General features: G+C 49.2%; 1 protein-coding gene across 1 annotated transcript; it reads right to left on the reverse strand.

The window, feature by feature from the left end:
- Nucleotides 1–13348: 13348 nt before the first annotated feature.
- Garin4 (golgi associated RAB2 interactor family member 4) lies at nucleotides 13349–15112 on the reverse strand. Its single transcript, XM_075987374.1, has one exon. The coding sequence runs from the start codon at nucleotides 15110–15112 to the stop codon at nucleotides 13349–13351; it is 1764 nt and encodes a 587-aa protein (XP_075843489.1).
- Between the last annotated feature and the right edge of the window lie 1753 nt (nucleotides 15113–16865).

Genomic DNA, 16865 nt, shown 5'->3' on the forward strand with positions numbered 1-16865 from the left:
TGTTAGCAAGAGAAGAAAAGGGGGCCACTGGCAGGTGGGTCACCCACAGTCCCACTTGGTTAGAAATGCCTTCAGAACAAGAAAGCCAGTGTGCATGGCAATAACCAGGGAAGGAGTGTCCTGAAAGGAAGGAACAGGGTGAGACTGGGAGAAATGGCAGGAAAGAGACAGGAAGTTCAATAAACACCTTGTAGCCAGCCAGGCTTAGCTTCCTCATCCAGAAGAATGCTCATGCCTCTGGATGTCGCTCAGTACTTCCACAATCAAAGTCCGGCACGAACGCGGTCCTTGTCCATTCTAGGGCTCAGAACTGGGTCAGACTGAAGGAGGACCTGGCCTTGCTGACAAGCAATGAGCCATCCACTAATGTCTCACAGAATGGGAGTGGCCTGGTTAACCTGCAATGGGCCGCCCACTAATGTTGCACAGAATGGGAGCTTCCCCTCCAGCAGGAAGCAGTGGTCGGTTGCTGTAGACAGATAAGCCAAGCAGCTGGGCTCATCTGCAGGACTTGGGAAGCCTGAGCTGATTCAGGACCTGATGGTATGAGCCTGTCCTCACAGCCGTCCAGAGGCTAAGGCAGGAGGATCACAAGTCCAGCAACAAGACGTGTACCAGATCTGAGACCATACGTCCACGGCAGGCAGCTTATCCGGCACAGGCAAAGCACTACATTCAATTCCCGGTACTGCCGACAGTAAAAAAGACACGAGAAATGGCCCAGAGATCAAGGCACTTGTAGTCCTGATGATCCATGTTCAGTCCTGGGACCTACGTGGTGGGAAGAGAGAAACAACTCCTGAAGTTGATCTCGGACATCCAAAGGCACCCCCTCACCCTGTCCCCTGCTAAATAAATAAGTAAAGAATAAATCTAATAAATATTTTTTAGGGCTGGAGAGATGACTCAGAAGTTAAGAGCACTGGCTGCTCTTCCAGAGGACCTGGGTTCAATTCCCAGCACCAACATGGCAGCTCACAACTGTAACTCCAGCTCCAGGGGATCTGACACTCTCACGTGGACAATCAAGCAGACAAAACATCAATGCACATAAAACAAAAAATCTTAACTTTTAATTTAAAAAAAAAATTTTTTTTAGAGGAGAGAGCCTGTGGAGTGTGCAGCATTGCTTGGGAAGACGGCAATCAAGTTTATCTGTAACCACGATTAATTACCGGGTGACAAAAGCTAAAAGCAATGACTGTGTGCTTCCTGTCACTTTGCCGTGGAGTCTCAATGAGCACGGCAGAGAATGTGGGAATGCAAGCATCTCAGTTGCCACTGTGGTTGGCTGCCTACAGCTTCCAGAAAATTTGAGTATCTTTTAAAAAACAAAAGTAAATCAAATGAGAAGACACAGGCGGAAGCATTGCCTGGGGAGGCTGTGCTGAAGTGAGGGGCTTCCAAACCTCCCTGGTGTGGGTGCAGTTCTGGGGAGGTGGACTCTGGAGTCTGAGGAGGATTGTGGGAAATGTCTTCCTGTCTCATTCAAGAGCACTTGGGAAACTGCTACTGCCCTCCTGGGTACATGGGTGGCCCTGCCCATGCTGGACAGCCCTCAAAGGGAGCCTGGAAGAGAAAGTTTTCAGTTGGCCTTTCCCTTCTCATGCCTTTGCAGGGCTGTCAGTGTAGCGTCCTTGCTACTACGTGTGCTACGGTCCTGTAGCGCCTGTACTACGTGTACTACGATACTACACCTGCGTTTGCGAGCCTGGCAAGGGCCTGGAGATTTAAACACACGAAGGGACAGACATAGGTCATCCTTGAACTCCCCAAGAATGCCCCCTTTATTATGTTCGGGGGCAGCTTATATAGTGCTCTGGCCATGCCCCAGCTCTCGGGATCTTTCAGCTGCAGATCGTCAGAACCCACTCCCTTGCCAACAGGGTCTCGTGCTCAGAGCAGCTGCAGGCTGCTCAGAGAAGAAGAAAATAAGTTAAAACCTGTATATGGTGCTGGGGTGACCACAGTAATGGGAGTCAAGGCAAGGAATGATTGTCTTATTATCATCTGCTTGATAGTGCCCTCAGGGAGGGACTGGGATTTCAAGCCATAGCCTGGAAGCTGTGGTCCAGAGTGATGCTGAGGAAGTGGGCAGGGCCTTATGTCATGATTAATCTTGGTGGTCAATTTGATTGGACCGAGGGACATCTAGATTAGTAAAGTACACTTCCAGATGTGTCCGCAAGAGCATCTCCAGTGGTTAGGATGGAGTCAAACTTGAGACCATTGGACTGTGGTGAGCTACAGAAGTGCCTGGTTAGAGAAAACAGATCAGTGGGAAAGCATCCCCGGGTGGGGGGGGCGGTGTCTTGCCCTGGATCTTCTGACACCACAGCTTTCGTGGCCTCTGGTGTGAGCTATTCTGTTCTGTCATGCCTGCTCCGCTGTGAAGGCTTGAGGCCTGTGGAAGCATGAGAGAACACATCCTAAATAGCTGGTTACAGCATTGGGAGTTAATCCATCTGCTCATGGAACTCCGACGTTGAGTGTGTCGGTACTGTGTGTCATCATGAATGGGTGTGTCTTTGTCTCTCTTCCTGCTGCTGTGACAGAATGTCCTGCAAAGGGAACTTAAGAGAGAAAGCATCTATTCTGACTCACATCGAAGTTGCAGACCATCGTGGTGGTGGTGGGGAAGTCACAGCAGTGGGGACTTGAGACAGCTGGCTACATTGCATCAACAGTCAAGAGGAGCTTCAGTGCCAGGCAAGATAGGTGCTGTGCCAGCCACTAGCTGAGAAAATGTATCAACGCTATCTCTCAGCCTTGCCTGGCAAGATGTGATCACTGACACATAGTAGCATGAAGATTATAGATGCATGCTGGGAGCGCAGCTGTCCTTATACCCACAGATCTCCTGGGAACCTGGGACTGCTAAGCACACAGAATTGTCTTTTCAATAGCAAAGATGTAAAAATCTACTTTCTTTTTTCATTTTAAATTTTTTTCTTGTGCTATACATTTTTCTCCACTCCCCTCCCTTTCACCCCTCTTCCTTTCTACCCTTTCCTGTGATCTCTACATTCCCAATTTACTCAGGAGAGCTTATCTTTTTCTTCTTCCATTTAGATCCATGTATGTCTCTCTTAGCATCCTCTTTGTTGTCTAGGTTCTCTGAGGTTGTGGGTTGTAGGCTGGTTTTTCTTTGTTTTATGTCTAAAAGCCACTTATGAGTGAGTACATTTGTCTTTCTGGGTCTGGGTTACCTCACTCTATTTTTTTTTCTAGATCTATTCATTTGCCTGCAAATTTCAAGATGTCATTATTTTTTTCCACTGTGTAGTACTCCACTGTGTAAATGTTCCACATTTTCCTTATCCATTCTTCGGTCAAGGGGCATTTAGGTTGTTTCCAGGTTCTGGCTTGACAAATAATGCTGCCATGAACATAGTTGAGCACATGTCCTTGTGGTACAATTGAGCATCCTTTGGGTATATACACAAAAATGGTATTGCTGGGTTTTGAGGTAGATTGTTTCCTAATTTTTTGAGAAATCACCAAACCGATTTCCAAAGCAGTTATACCAGTTTGCACTCCCACCAGCAATGCAGGAGTGTTCCCTTTCTCCACATCCTCTCCAGCATAAGTTGTCATCAGTGTTTTTGATCTTGGCCATTCTGATAGGTGTAAGATGGAATCTCAGAGTTGTTTTGATTTGCATTTCTCTGATGACTAACGATGCTGAGCATTTTCTTAAGTGTCTTTTAGCCATTTTAGATTCCTCTGTTGAGAGTTCTCTGTTTAGGTCTGTACTCCATTTTTTTATTGGATTATGTGATTTTTTTGGTGTCCAATTTCTTGAGTTCTTTGTATATTTGGAGATCAGACCTCTGTCTGATGTGGGGTTGGTGAAGATCTTTTCCCTTCTGTAGGCTGTTGTTTGTCTTGTTGACCATGTCCTTTGCTTTATAGAAGCTTCTCAGTTTCAGGAGGTCCCATTGATTAATTGTTGCTCTCAGTGTCTGAGTTACTGGAAAACCTGTTCTTTCAACCAGTAATCTGGGAATTGGAGGTGATTATTGGCCTGGTGGTATTCAATATCTGTGGAGTCAGGCCATAGCAAGCTTCCATAACCAGGACTGGAGGTGGCTATTAATCTAAATGACCCTTGCATTATCTGCATAGCCAGGGGCTCCTCCAAGCTCCCACAACTGGGACCAAGGGATACCTAATAGCTCAAATGACCTCTACGCTATGTATCTGTATGACAGACCATGCCAGATCCTTCCTTAGTTAATGCAGGCAGCCTATCTCCAGAACCTGAGCAGAGTAGCTGACTGTTGTCATGGAAACAGGATCTCAATGAAAAGCTCCTGTTTCTACAGAAGCAGTAACTCTGGGTGGGGGATACTCAGCTCTGAGGTGAATGGTTCTTGACAGGCCTTGGAACTGACTCCTAATTCAGAGAAAAGAGAGAAGGCAGGCGGAGGGAGGCGTGGTGACTTGGTATTTTTACTTCCTCTGCTGTTGGGTGGTTTGGAGCCCAACAGGGAAGCTACACTCTGCACCTTCCTCCAGTAACTTCCAACCACACCCCTCACCCCTAGCTGAAGGCTACTCTATTTTTATATTTCTCTTGGGAAGTAGATTCCAAAATTTCCCTAAGACTTCCTGGCAGAAGAGCCTGATTTCCAGTAAATCCAAGGTCATGCTGATTTTCATCTAGTTTGCATAAATTAGCATGCCCCAGTTTTGGCCTCTATGTCTAAGGAAGTCAAGGAATCAGTGTAAATGGGCTCCAGATTTTGTGCCTCTTGGAAGTGGCAGAGGAAGGTAGCCATGGTCTTCCCTTGTCAACAAGAGCTTTCATTATCAGTGAACCAATCCTCTTCCTGGATCCTCTCGGAAGGCAGCCAGAGGGCATTTAAAGCTTTAGTCTTGACCTGGAGGAGCCTAGGAGAAGGATCAGGGTAACGTGATGGACATAGAAGTTGAGTTTTAGTGAGACAGGAATTGGACTAAAGGGCGATCTTCAGATTTGAGTAGATGATTGGAGGGAGCAAGGGAAGAGAAAACTGGAATAGAGTCTGAGGAAGAGAGGGAAAGCTGGGGGCAGGAGTGGAGGCCCATGTGGAAGGAGGAAGAAAGGCAGCTCACAGGGAGAGGAAGGGAAAGAGAGAAACGCTGGAGAGCTATGGAGGAACAGAGCTGGTGGGCAAGTGTGGCGTGGCGCTTGAGAGTGAGGAGGTGAGATTTTTTTAAGGAGTTCAGAATTAAAGTGAGAGGATCTGGTCTGCCGATTTCCCAAGAGCCCTTCCTATGTTTTTTTGCTGAGCAGGCATTAGACACCGTGGGTCTGCCATTTCAGCTCTGCATGGCTGCCTGTACATCCCCGCCCCCTCGCTCTCTGACTCTCTCTACTGGGATGGTTCCACTCCCTTTGTGTAGCGGTTCTAGGCAGGTTTCTCATGACTCTGGCATCCCCACCATCTTGAGGTCTCCATCGCAATCCTACATTCACCATCTGTTCTCAGGACCTCCTACCCTCTTGGGGTTTCTTGCAGAGACTTCCCTGCTACAGTTCCTGGTCTTGGAGTCTCTCTAAAACCATAGTCCATGTCCCTGCTGCCCCCTCTTCCGCGCGCGCGTGCGCGCGCGCGTGTGCGTGTGCGTGTGCGTGTGTGTGTGTGTGTGTGTGTCCAAGATCAGTACCAAGTGAGCAGCACTGACCCTGGTACCAGCTTCTGTGTTAGTTACTTTACTGCTGCTGGGAGAACACAGCATGACCAATATGAGTTGTTACACTGTACTACTTACAATAGTGAGTTCCGGTTACACTGGAACTGTAAGCCCAAGTCGGCTCCAAAGGTCTTATTCCCTCTGCTTTCTTTTTTTTTTTCCTCTGCTTTCTTATCACGGCCATAGAAAAGTAAGGAATCCACCAGTTAACCAATGGCTGTGGCTATTCTGTGCAGCTTCTCCTCCTCTCTGGCTCTGCTTGGTACTGAGTTGCAAGGAGGTGAAGAAAACACTGAGCGACTTTTTAGCAGTTCCTTCTCCCCTGCTTGACTCAGACACCCAGGCAGCCGTCTAACTCCTGTCTCCACTCCACCCTGGCTCTTTCCCTTAAGATCCAACTGCTTAAGCCGGGTGTGCTGACCTATGCTTTTACTCCTAGACTCCAGAGGCACAGGCAAGTGGATCTCAGTGAGTTCCAGGACTGCCAGGTCTACCTAACGACACTCTGTTTCAAAAACAAGTCAGTAGCCAGATGTGGTGGTGCACACCTTTAGTCCCAACGTTTAGGAGGCAGAGGCAGGCAGATCTCTGAGTTCAAGTCTAGCCTGGTCTACAGAGCAAGTTCTAGGACAGCCTGGGCTACACAGAGAAACCCTGTCTACAAAGATCCAACTGCTCAATGCTCTGAGACATTAGGTGGCCCAGCTTGGGTTCCCGTTGAAGGTTCTAGCTTCATCCTGTTTAGAAGAGTTATCACAAGAAACGGGACTTTATTCTAATAGGTGTTGTCCTGGGCTCAGCCATACAATCAGGCCTGGTCAACTCTAGAGTCCTGGAGTTACCCTCGGTGAGACATCATCAGCCAAATGCAGCATTCTTAGATACCTGAAGGTTTCAAGACTGGCTTATGGGGTGCTACTTGATGTTAAAGATGGAAGTCCTTGGACTTAAGGCTCAGGAGTGAGATAGCTGAACCAGGTTAGGGTTAGGGGTGTTTGAGCTGTTCCTCGCATGCACCTCCCATAATCCTCCACCTGTCTCTGTAGTCTGGGGCTGGGACAGGTTCCAAGAAGCTAAGGATCCTATAATGGTAAGGTAGCAGATGCAAAACAGAAACCAGTGGCTTTGGTTCCAGGCAGTCAAAACAGAAAGGAAGCTGGGGACCTTCTTGGAGATCCAGCATCTCTGTGCTTTTCTGTGCTTGCCGGAACTCCAAAACTTACTAAAGGAGAGCCTCGGGGAAAGTCCCCCTGCAGCTTCCTCCTGTGTGAAGCACAGCGGGCTTAGTCAAGACCTTTCCAGGACTGAGGTGCTGTGGTCCCGGTGTGCTATTAACTTCTCAACTTCCTAAGAACCAGAGTTTGAAGATATGGAAGGGGTGGGTGGAGATGGGGTGGGGGGAGAGTGAGAAGGTGGGGAGAAAAGTAAGAAAAGTGAAAAGATAGATGAGTTAAAGAGAGGAGACGTTCAAGACAACTCCCATAATTACCCCAGGGCCCTTCAGCTTCATCCAGGCCAGAGCTGCTGTGTCATCGAGAGGATTGGTACGGAATGAGGCAAATGGTATTTTCTGAAGTGACTATCATATAGCCATCCAGAGTGCTCTCTTCCTGTGTTGTCTGTCCATTTCTGTACAAAGAGTAGTATAGTCGGTCAGAGTGCAGGTCATGTCTGTCGAGAGGCCAGGCTCTCCGCGCAGTGGTTTTCACACGCTTATGAATGGCATAGCCCACAAAATGTGCCGAGAGTTGTTCCTAGGGACTAAAGCTTGGTCAGTGTTGCGACCTTTTCTGGGGAAATGTGCCCAGACATCCACTCACTCCAGATGGGGCACTGAAGACAGGGAAGTTAGTTCACCCAAGCCCAGCTCAGAGAACAAGTGAGCTTATTGGGGCGGCTTACAGGAGAGCAAGCAACTTAAAGCAGCTACATCTCTAAACAGCCCACTCCAGCTTGGGCCACAGCGCTCAGGGCTCGGCATAGCTGTGTCCCTGGAGCTCCCTGCACGACTTGCAGGCAGCTGGTGTGGTCTGAGAGTCTCCAGTTCCCAGCTCAGGTTTCCACATAACCCTGCTTAGGGGCCTTCCGAAATAGCGAGGTTCTTCAAGTAATTCTTGAGCCTTTGAGTTTTGTTTACTTCCTGAGAATTTCTTTCCTTCCTTCTCTTCTTCCTCCCTCCCTCCCTTCCATCTTTCCTTTCTTTTTTCCCCATTTATTGACTTAGGGGAGGAGGCATGCCCTAGCAGTGTGGAGGTCAGAGGGACATCCTGTGGGAGTCAGTTCTCTCCCTCCACCTCATGGGTTCTGGGGATTGAGCTCAGGTCGTCAGGCTTGGCTGTAAGTGTCCTCTACTGAGCCATCTCACTGCCTGACTTCCTAAGTCTTAATGAGCCTTTCTCCAGGACAGAGTGTTTCAGAAGTAGTCACACATACTCACACACACACACACAGCTTCTCGGCAACCTTGAAACAGGTTCTCAGGGAAGTCAAGTTAACCACTGTCTGGGAGACCACATACAAGCGTTCCTGTCAATAATCCTATCTGAGCCCCTTTGTAGCTGTTTTCCTCGAGGCCCCAGATGTGAGTGAAGGTCTCCTGGACTCCTCAGAATGGAATTTCTCGCCTGCTGACTGTCGATCATGGTGGAGTCACGGTGGGAGCTGAGTGTGGGCTCTGGTGTCAGCCCCCGTGGCATTTAATCCTGGCTCCTGCACTGGTGGTCTCTGGGTAAGCTCTAACTTCACAGAACCTCCATCTCCTCATCTGTCAGATGGGAATGCTACTGCCTACTTCTCAGGACTGTGGAGTAGGACATAAGCAGTGTTCTCCACAGTCCTTAGAGCAGGGCCAGGCAGAGGGAGCACTTAGGACTGTTACTGGGAGCCTCCTTGCTGCTCACCACATGGTCTAGCTGCGCCCCACCCCAGTTCCTGGTGTGGAAAAACCCAGGACACACAGATAATTGCTGTTTTAAGTCACAAAATTTGGGAGTAGTTTTTTTTTTTTTGTTTTGTAAAACAAAAGATGCTGGATATGTGGCAGGAGAAGTTTGGTTTTCTTAAAGCCCTCTTGTCTCAATTAGTAACAAAAACAACTTTAGTTGTCCATGATCCTTCTAGGCAGGTTGGTGCTAAGCAGGTCGGTCTTTAGTCTCAGCAGTTCAAGGCTAGCATGTTCTACCAAGCAAGATTCAGGTCAGCCACAGATACACAGAGAAACCCTGCCTCAAAAAAATAAATAAAAGTGCATGATATTTCCAAATTAATTTGGAAGTCACCTTTTTTTCTGTTATATTTTTAAGACAGGGTTTCGTGTAATCCTGGTGGATCTGGAACTTACTTTACACTCCGCTGATCCTGAACTTAACATCGATCCATCTGCTTCAGCCGCCTGAGTACTAAGGTCAGGAACGGGAGCCGCTCCACCCAGATGGAAGCCAACTTTTCTAAAAGAAAAGTGACTGATTTTTAATTTTTTGTATATGGGTGCTTTTCCTGAATGTGACACACTTTCTGCAGAGGGTCCTCTGGAACTGGGGTGACACATGGTTATGAGCTGCCATGCGGGTGCTGGCAATCAAAGCTAGGATTTGCCAAAAGAGCAGCCCATGTTCTGCAGCCCTGAGCCCCTTCTTCGGCCCTAGAAGCCAACTTTTAATTTAGCCTGCTAAGGAATTACAACAAAACCACCCTCTTCTATAGGCTATAGGAATTACAACAAAACCACCCTCTTCTATAGGCTATAGGAATTACAACAAAACCACCCTCTTCTATAGGCTATAGGAATTACAACAAAACCACCCTCTTCTATAGGCTATAGGAATTACAACAAAACCACCCTCTTCTATAGGCTATAGGAATTACAACAAAACCACCCTCTTCTATAGGCTATAGGAATTACAACAAAACCACCCTCTTCTATAGGCTATAGGAATTACAACAAAACCACCCTCTTCTATAGGCTATAGGAATTACAACAAAACCACCCTCTTCCATAGGTTAAGGTGTTGTGCACGTAAGCAATGCATGCCACGCGTGACACCAGTTCAGTTCTCAGGACCCAAGCTGGGCAACTCGCGACCACTTTTTAACTCTAGTTCCTGGGCATCTCCTGTGCTGTGACCTTCACAGTCATCTGCATGCTTGCGGTGCACATAAACTCAGATAGGTGTGCCCTCCATGCTCACACACACATGCACACACACAAACTCACACACGTATGTGTGTGCACATGCGCACATGCATACACAAGCTCACACTCATGCGTGTGGGCACACACATCCCTTTAGTTTTATGAGGCTGGGTATATGACTTAGTTGACTATCATGTGCAAAACCCTGGGTCCGACACAGCACACATAAACCAGTCATGGTGGCACATGCCTGTGACCCCAGGGCTCAGGAGGTGTTTGTTTCTTCCTGAACCATTGTTAACAACAATTGTTCGTGATCCGGGGCTGTGGTGTCAGTAGGAGAAAGAGTGGGGTGACATGACCATCATCATGCATCTGTATGTCTGTCTGTCCCCAGAGGTGGTTCTGGAGAGCATGCTGGGGAATGACCTTAAACACGTCAGACAAGTGGTCCAGTCAATCATCTTGTTTGTATTAGTGTGTGTATCTCTGTGTGTGTATGTATCTGTGTATACACATGTGTATCTCTCTGTGTGTATGTATCTGTATATATCTCTGTGTGTATTTGTGTGTGTATGTATCTATGTGTCTCTATGTCTGAGTGTGTGTTTGGCCATTTTCATGGTTCCCATCTTGCTTATAATTGGTGTTCAGTAACCATTTCTCAAATGACTCCCAGGCTGCAGAGGGAACACCACACTAACCCCTCCACCTATGTTTGGTTGAGTTAGATCTCTTAAGAGAAACATCAGGGGGCAAGAGCCCTGCGGCTGCCTGGAAAGACATCCTCTTTGCCAGCTTCCCTGGGGTCACCTCGGCTGCCACCCTTGATGGACAGGCTCAGTTATCAGTGAATCAGTATTAGGCAAACTGTGGTGTGGCGGCTCTAAGCATCCACCCTGGCTCCCCTAGGAAAAGCACCAAGGGACAGTAACAGCATGTGGCCACAAGGGGCTCTCTTGAGCAACTCCACACTCTTAGGGGTTGGAGGAGTTTATCACCGATCTCTCTAGTAGTCTCTTGGAGGGAATATAGATTCCAAAGCCCCCCACCCCCCACGCGTGCCACACTCCTTATAACACCTGCATGGGTTGTTGTTGTTGCTGTTTACCTCTAAGCTGTTTTACACACTAACACATGTCTTCCCTTCTTGCAGCCCTTTCCACAGACAGACAGACAAACCCCCTAAGGGAGGAAACACCCATTTTTTTCACTCTGCAGACTTTAGACAATTGCAGTGGAGTTCCAAACTGTGGCTTCCTGTCTTCTGAGACAGACAGACGACTGTCCTTCTTCATGTCTTCTCTGTCTCCTGACTCTGTCCCTCTCTTCCCATAGCTGCCTAGGTTGCGGGCTCCTCATTTCCAGCCAGGCTTCCTAGAGGATCCCAGGCCTCAAGATAGCCCCATGCCCCTCAGCTCTCTACCCTGGAGCCAGAGGGAGCTTACTCCCATCAGACACTGCCCTTCAAGTGATTCCCAAAGGCCTGTCCCGGACCCATGCTGACTTCAAGAACCCTCCTACAACAGATGCTGTCCCCCAAAGACCCATCTGTCAGGTAAGCTGTGACACCTTCCTGGGTTGGAAAAGCGTCACACTGCATTGGCCCTCGGCACCTAGAAGGAGTTCTCTAAGAAGATGTTCTCAGTGCCCGCTTGCCCACGTGCCAGTGGAGGGTGGGAGGGTGGAAGAGAGCCTGACCGCTAGGGAGCGGTTTAACTGAGTGCTGTGTGAATGCTGTGGTGAGTTTGTTGTTGTTGTTGTTGTTGTTGTTGTTGTTGTTTTGTTGGTCTGGAAGACTCACACTCACCCGTGCAGAAACCCTCAAATTAAAGAGAGGTGGTGCAATCTTTGTAAACCCCCCCTTTCCATCAAAGGGCAGCTGCTGAGGAGTAAACCATTAATTTGGCTCCAGCAGGAGGGGGAGGGGAAGCCCTCCCCCAGGCTCCTCGGCGGCACTCCGGGTTAATGATTCTGGGATTGTTTTCCTCACAGCCAAGGTCCTATCTAATCAGCATGCTGCTCCCTCCTTTCTTAAGAATAACTTGACTCACTCCGGTAGGGCCTCATGCTGGGGTCAAGAGCCTTGTTTGGCAGCAGGAAATGGTTGGTGTGGGCAGGTCTTGAGCTAACTTCCTTTCTCTGTAGCAAGCCCTTGGCGCCCAGGCCCATTCTCTCTCTCTCTCTCTCTCTCTCTCTCTCTCTCTCTCTCTCTCTCTCTCTCTCTCTCCCTCTCTCCACTTAAAGCCGAAGTCAGCTGGCCTCAAAGGCAGCTCTAAGGCCCACAGCCTCCCCAACATGGACTTTAAGAATTTGATTCTTGATTCTTGGAGTTGTAGAAAGTTTTGAAGATTGGATATGGAGAAAATAATTATGCTTAGCCTTTCAAGAGTTTAATTAGTGACTGGGGAGATGGGAAAGGAGGTCTGGAATTCCAGGAGGGAGGTCTGTGTAGAGCGACAGAGAAGGCAGGGACAGCCGAAGGGGTGGTCTTGACCCTCTTTAGATAGGGTTAGCTAGTGGCTAGGGGTCTACTGTAGTTCAAAAACCAACTCAAAGTTCCCAGCTATACGTAGTCTTCCCAGCCCCCAGTCCCCTTCTCCTCCTCTTAATCAACAGTGCCCATGCCTTTAGAGTTTCCTGTCAGGGTCTGGTAGCCAGTCCAGGCTGAACCTACTCTCTCTTGTTCTTCAAACAGGACTCTGCAGGAGGAAGTGAGCTGGGTAGTGAGCTGGGGTGACCCTGTCCTGCAAAGGTCCAGACATACTGGATGATGAGGTTACCATCTCTCTCAGACTTCTTTTCCTAATAACCATTCGTGGCTTCTCGATTCTTAAGATTGCTACATAAGGAAAAAGATTCAAGATATGTTTCAGGAAATATTATTACAATGCAGACATTTGAGACGCTAAAATTAGAAGAACAATCACCAGTGTGCTCTTTCCTTAAATACAGCCACCAGGTGTGATGTCGCATGGGTTTGATTCCCGGGGACCCACATGGTAGAAAGAGAAAACCAATCTCTAAAAGTTGCCTTCTGACCACCACATGCTGACTCTCTCTCTCTCTCTCTCTCTCTCTCTCTCTCTCTCTCTCACACACACACACACACACACACACACACACAGACAACTAACAGAAGCCCCCGCGTACAGGCATGTGTGTTTCTCTCAGGTAGACAGATATGTGCAGAACGGCTAAGTTCAGACAGTCTTAATAACCAGTGCTGATGCTCTTCCCTCATCTCTGACTAGATCCAGGACCCTTACCACTAGACAAGAACACAGCCATAGCCGTGGGGCACCCACTTCAAGGAGACGGGGGAGTCCTCATCTGGGTGCAGCCAGGAGTCTTGCGATGACATCACAGAATTCACTATGAGGTCACTCCTGAAGTTCTGGGTATGGAAGTGCAGAGAGTCCTGCTCAGAGTGAATGGTTCTTTATTCAAACTGCAATAAGGGAGCTGGAATAGATTCTAGGGGTTCACCCTGGGCCCCGGGTCCCTTTGCAGCTTGGGGCTTTGAGTTGTACTTTAAGAAGCCTCAAAGATCACTGTCTCCATGACCTCGGATGTCACAGAACCAATGATGTCCAGGGCCTGACCACTCTCTGTCTCCATGATGGCCTCCACGTTGGTGGTCTCCAGGGTCTTGGCCACGATGTTCACATCCTGCTCACGCTGTGATGCCAGGCCTTTTGCAGCCAGGTTGGCTCTGATGTTCCTCAGGAACAAGCTGATTCTGCCAAGCCTCTTGCTGGTAGACACAGAGCTGGTGCTGGAGAGGGTCCTGCCTGATTTGTGGGAGCTCCGGGACTCCTTCGTGATGGGGACATGGCTGACCCCTTTGTGCGACCTGTTTCGCTTGCTTCCCCTGAGGGTGCCTTTTTCCTTCTTCTCATCGCGAGCGGATCTGCGGCTGGCTGATTTCCGAACCCCCTTGTCCCCTGCTGTCTTGCGGCGGCGACCTTCTCCTGTCCTGTGGTGGTGGGAGCTCCTGCTACCAGCCCTGTCCTTTGCTCTCCGCTCCCGTCTTTCTCTCCTTTCCTTATTGGCTTCAGTGTTGTCCTCAGGGGCTTTCGGCTGTGCAGTCTGTTCGGTTTTCTGGCTTTCTCTTGGCAAGGTCGAGGCAAGAGCTGCTGTGTCTGAATCAGCTGCTGTCTCTCCAACAGACTTGCTAGTAGGTTCTATTCTTGCAATTGTCATAGCCATGTTCTCTTTTGGGGAGATGCTGGTGGAGGCACTGGAAATATACTCCAGGGTTCTGCTGGCTGTCCCTGCAAAGGCAACCTTCATGCTTTCTGGGGACATCTTGCCAGAGCTTGTGATGGACAAATGGCTTTTGCTTCCGCTTGCCCCCATGATAGCACCCCCTGCTATGGCCGCGTTTATCTGCCCAGAGTCTACAGACCTGGTTGCTGCCAAGCTCAAAGTGCCTGCTAGGTCACCCGCTGCGGCTGCTGCTGCCCCTGTAGCTGACTCTTCGGCAAGGTCTTTTGATTTTGATTTGGGGATGGATACACCCTGCACAGTGGTGGGTTTGCGAGAGTTGTGACGGAGTCCCTCGCCACCAGCAAAAGCAGCCGAGCTGATCCCAGTCACATCTGTGACCATGGGGAGGCTTCTGATGCTGACCTGGTCTGGGTCTCCTTTTCCTTGGCACTCCGCCACTGCTGCATTTGGCTTGTCTTCCTCATCCAGCAGAGGTATGCACACCATGTCCTCTGCTGGGATGGCGTAGGTGCTGCTGTTACTCTCCACAGGTGGTCTCAGGAGGTAGATCAATTTTTCCCAATAGGTAAAGAGGTCGTCCCGTCCCTCGAGAGGGGGGCACAACTGCAGGTAGCAAGAACGGCCAGTGGCAAACTTGAGGCGTAGCTGTTGTTTCTCTCGGTTGTGAACAGAGAGCCTTACGAACCTCAAAGGAAGGAGCCTGGTTAGCTCCAAGGCCTTCGCAGCCTTGCGATTTTTGCCCTTGATGGTTTGGCCACGTCCAGGAAAGTCTTCACAGCCCGGGGCTGGTCGGGCCAGTAGCATGACATCAGGGAGTGGAAGGATGGGGCTGGTACACGCGATGCCCACGGTCACCATTCGGACACGGTTGTGCACGTCAATCACTTCTCCCCGTTTGGTGATTTGGATGAAGTCACTCTCGAATATCGGCGCGTACTTGAATATATCATACTCTCCTTTGTACAGCTGCCGTTGTAGTTTCCCCATGGCAGTGTTGAACATGCCGACGCCGGAGCCGCTCTGGGCTGTGTAATATGGTAACAAAGACTCAGGCTTCGTGGTCATTTTGTGTCAAGAAAGGTGCGCTGGCAAGGTGGGTTCCTGCGTCTGTCTTGGTCTCCACAGATGAGGGAGCAACGATGCTCCTGGGTCACAGAGCTGGCACCTACAGCAGATCTCTCGACCCCACCCCACAAGCCCCCAGTTTGCCTCAGAGCCTCCCAGAGGCCTGGGCTGGGGGTGGGAGCACAGATGATTGACGAGGGGTGGGCTGTTGGGTGCCTGGACCCCAAGCCCAATCTCTCCAAAGAGGTAGAGATGCAGGGTAGATTCCAGGGAAGTCTTCTTCTGGGTCTAAAAACCCCCCGACCTCCGCCGGGGATTGTTTTGAAAGCCCCCTGAACATCTACCTACTGCAGCCCTAGTGGGAGAAGTGACCTCTAGTGCCCACAGCCCTGCACAGCCATACTTAGCCCCGCTCCCTTTGTGACCTGTCGCTGCCACATCCCCCTTTGTCCCATCCTCCAGCTGCCCCACAAGAGGACGGGGCTTCAGGTGGAGGCCAAAATGGAAAGGTTTCAACATGGAAGAATTGTATAGGAGGACTTCCTTCAAACTGGAAAGATTCAAAGCCTATGGGGATGCAAGGGACAGGTAGATTGGCAACTTTGGAGCTTCTGGTGTCATTTCATTGGATAACCTGGAATACTGGTCTTGATCCTTCCAAGAAACCTCACTACATGTTGCTGGTGATAATCTCTCATGGCAGCTCTGGCCTTTACTAATTAAGATAGAATTAATGCTTACGCACACTGTCCTACATAAGATATTTCACATGTTACTGGAAGACCCGCCGGCGTGTAACCAATTGTTACTATTCTTATTTCACAGGGTAAGAGACTGTGACTTACCTGCTCCCAGAAACTATGCTATTGGAATCCAGGTCTCACTAATTCTAAAACCTTTGCTTTAAACTGCTATAGGGCTTTGCCTCTTTAGGGAAACTTGGGCCACTCAAATGTCTCCAAACTGATCTGTTTTTACTACATCATGTACAATGTGTGTGTGTGTGAGAGAGATGGAGAACCGCTTAAGACGGTGAGTGGGCTGAAGTGGGGTGTTAAATTACCCGGTGGTTTGTCCAGTTTTGTTTTGGTGGGGGACGATTTACTCCCCTAAGGACTCCAGGTTTTGCTTCCCACTCTCCCACACTGTGCCGGTGAAATGCAGAGTATAGGGGTGGGAGCTAGGGCACGTCTGTCATCGTGACTCTGCCTATTGCCACACCCCCATAGCCAGCCAGACTCTGGACCTGCAAACTGTTGTCACCTGGGCCCTTACTCCAGACTCTCCCAGTTGGTTTGATAAACTCTTCCTCCAGACATTCAAGGCTAGCTATCACCCTGTGGAGGCACACACACCTGTATATTGACTGATCGCTGAACTAGCAAAATACAGATTCTCCATACAATACACTCAGCCGTGAACGGGAATGGAATGTTGATTTATGCTTTGACATGGATGGACCTTGACATGTGGCAAAGTGAATGAAGTCAGGCACGAAAGGCTGCAGGACAGGCAAGCCTGAAGCAATGAATGGTTGAGTAGTTTGCCAAGAGCTGGAGGTGGGACCTGGGGACGACAAGTATCCGGGTGCCAGTCAGTGGTGGCTGCACAGTGTCATGCATGTGCACAAAGAGTTTGAATGTGAAGTATTAGGGGTTGTGTTTTTCCGTTCGTACACACGACACTTGCACCCTTGCACTCTTGTCCGAAATCTGTGGTTTTAAGAGCATAGCCTTCCATCTCGGGTAAACTG

Source organism: Microtus pennsylvanicus, chromosome 10, assembly GCF_037038515.1.
Source record: "Microtus pennsylvanicus isolate mMicPen1 chromosome 10, mMicPen1.hap1, whole genome shotgun sequence".
Lineage (NCBI taxonomy): Eukaryota > Metazoa > Chordata > Mammalia > Rodentia > Cricetidae > Microtus > Microtus pennsylvanicus.

Bases quoted from the DNA above. Each gene is read 5' to 3' on its own strand.
- Garin4 (XM_075987374.1), bottom strand. From the start codon at position 15,112: ATGACCACGAAGCCTGAGTCTTTGTTACCATATTACACAGCCCAGAGC.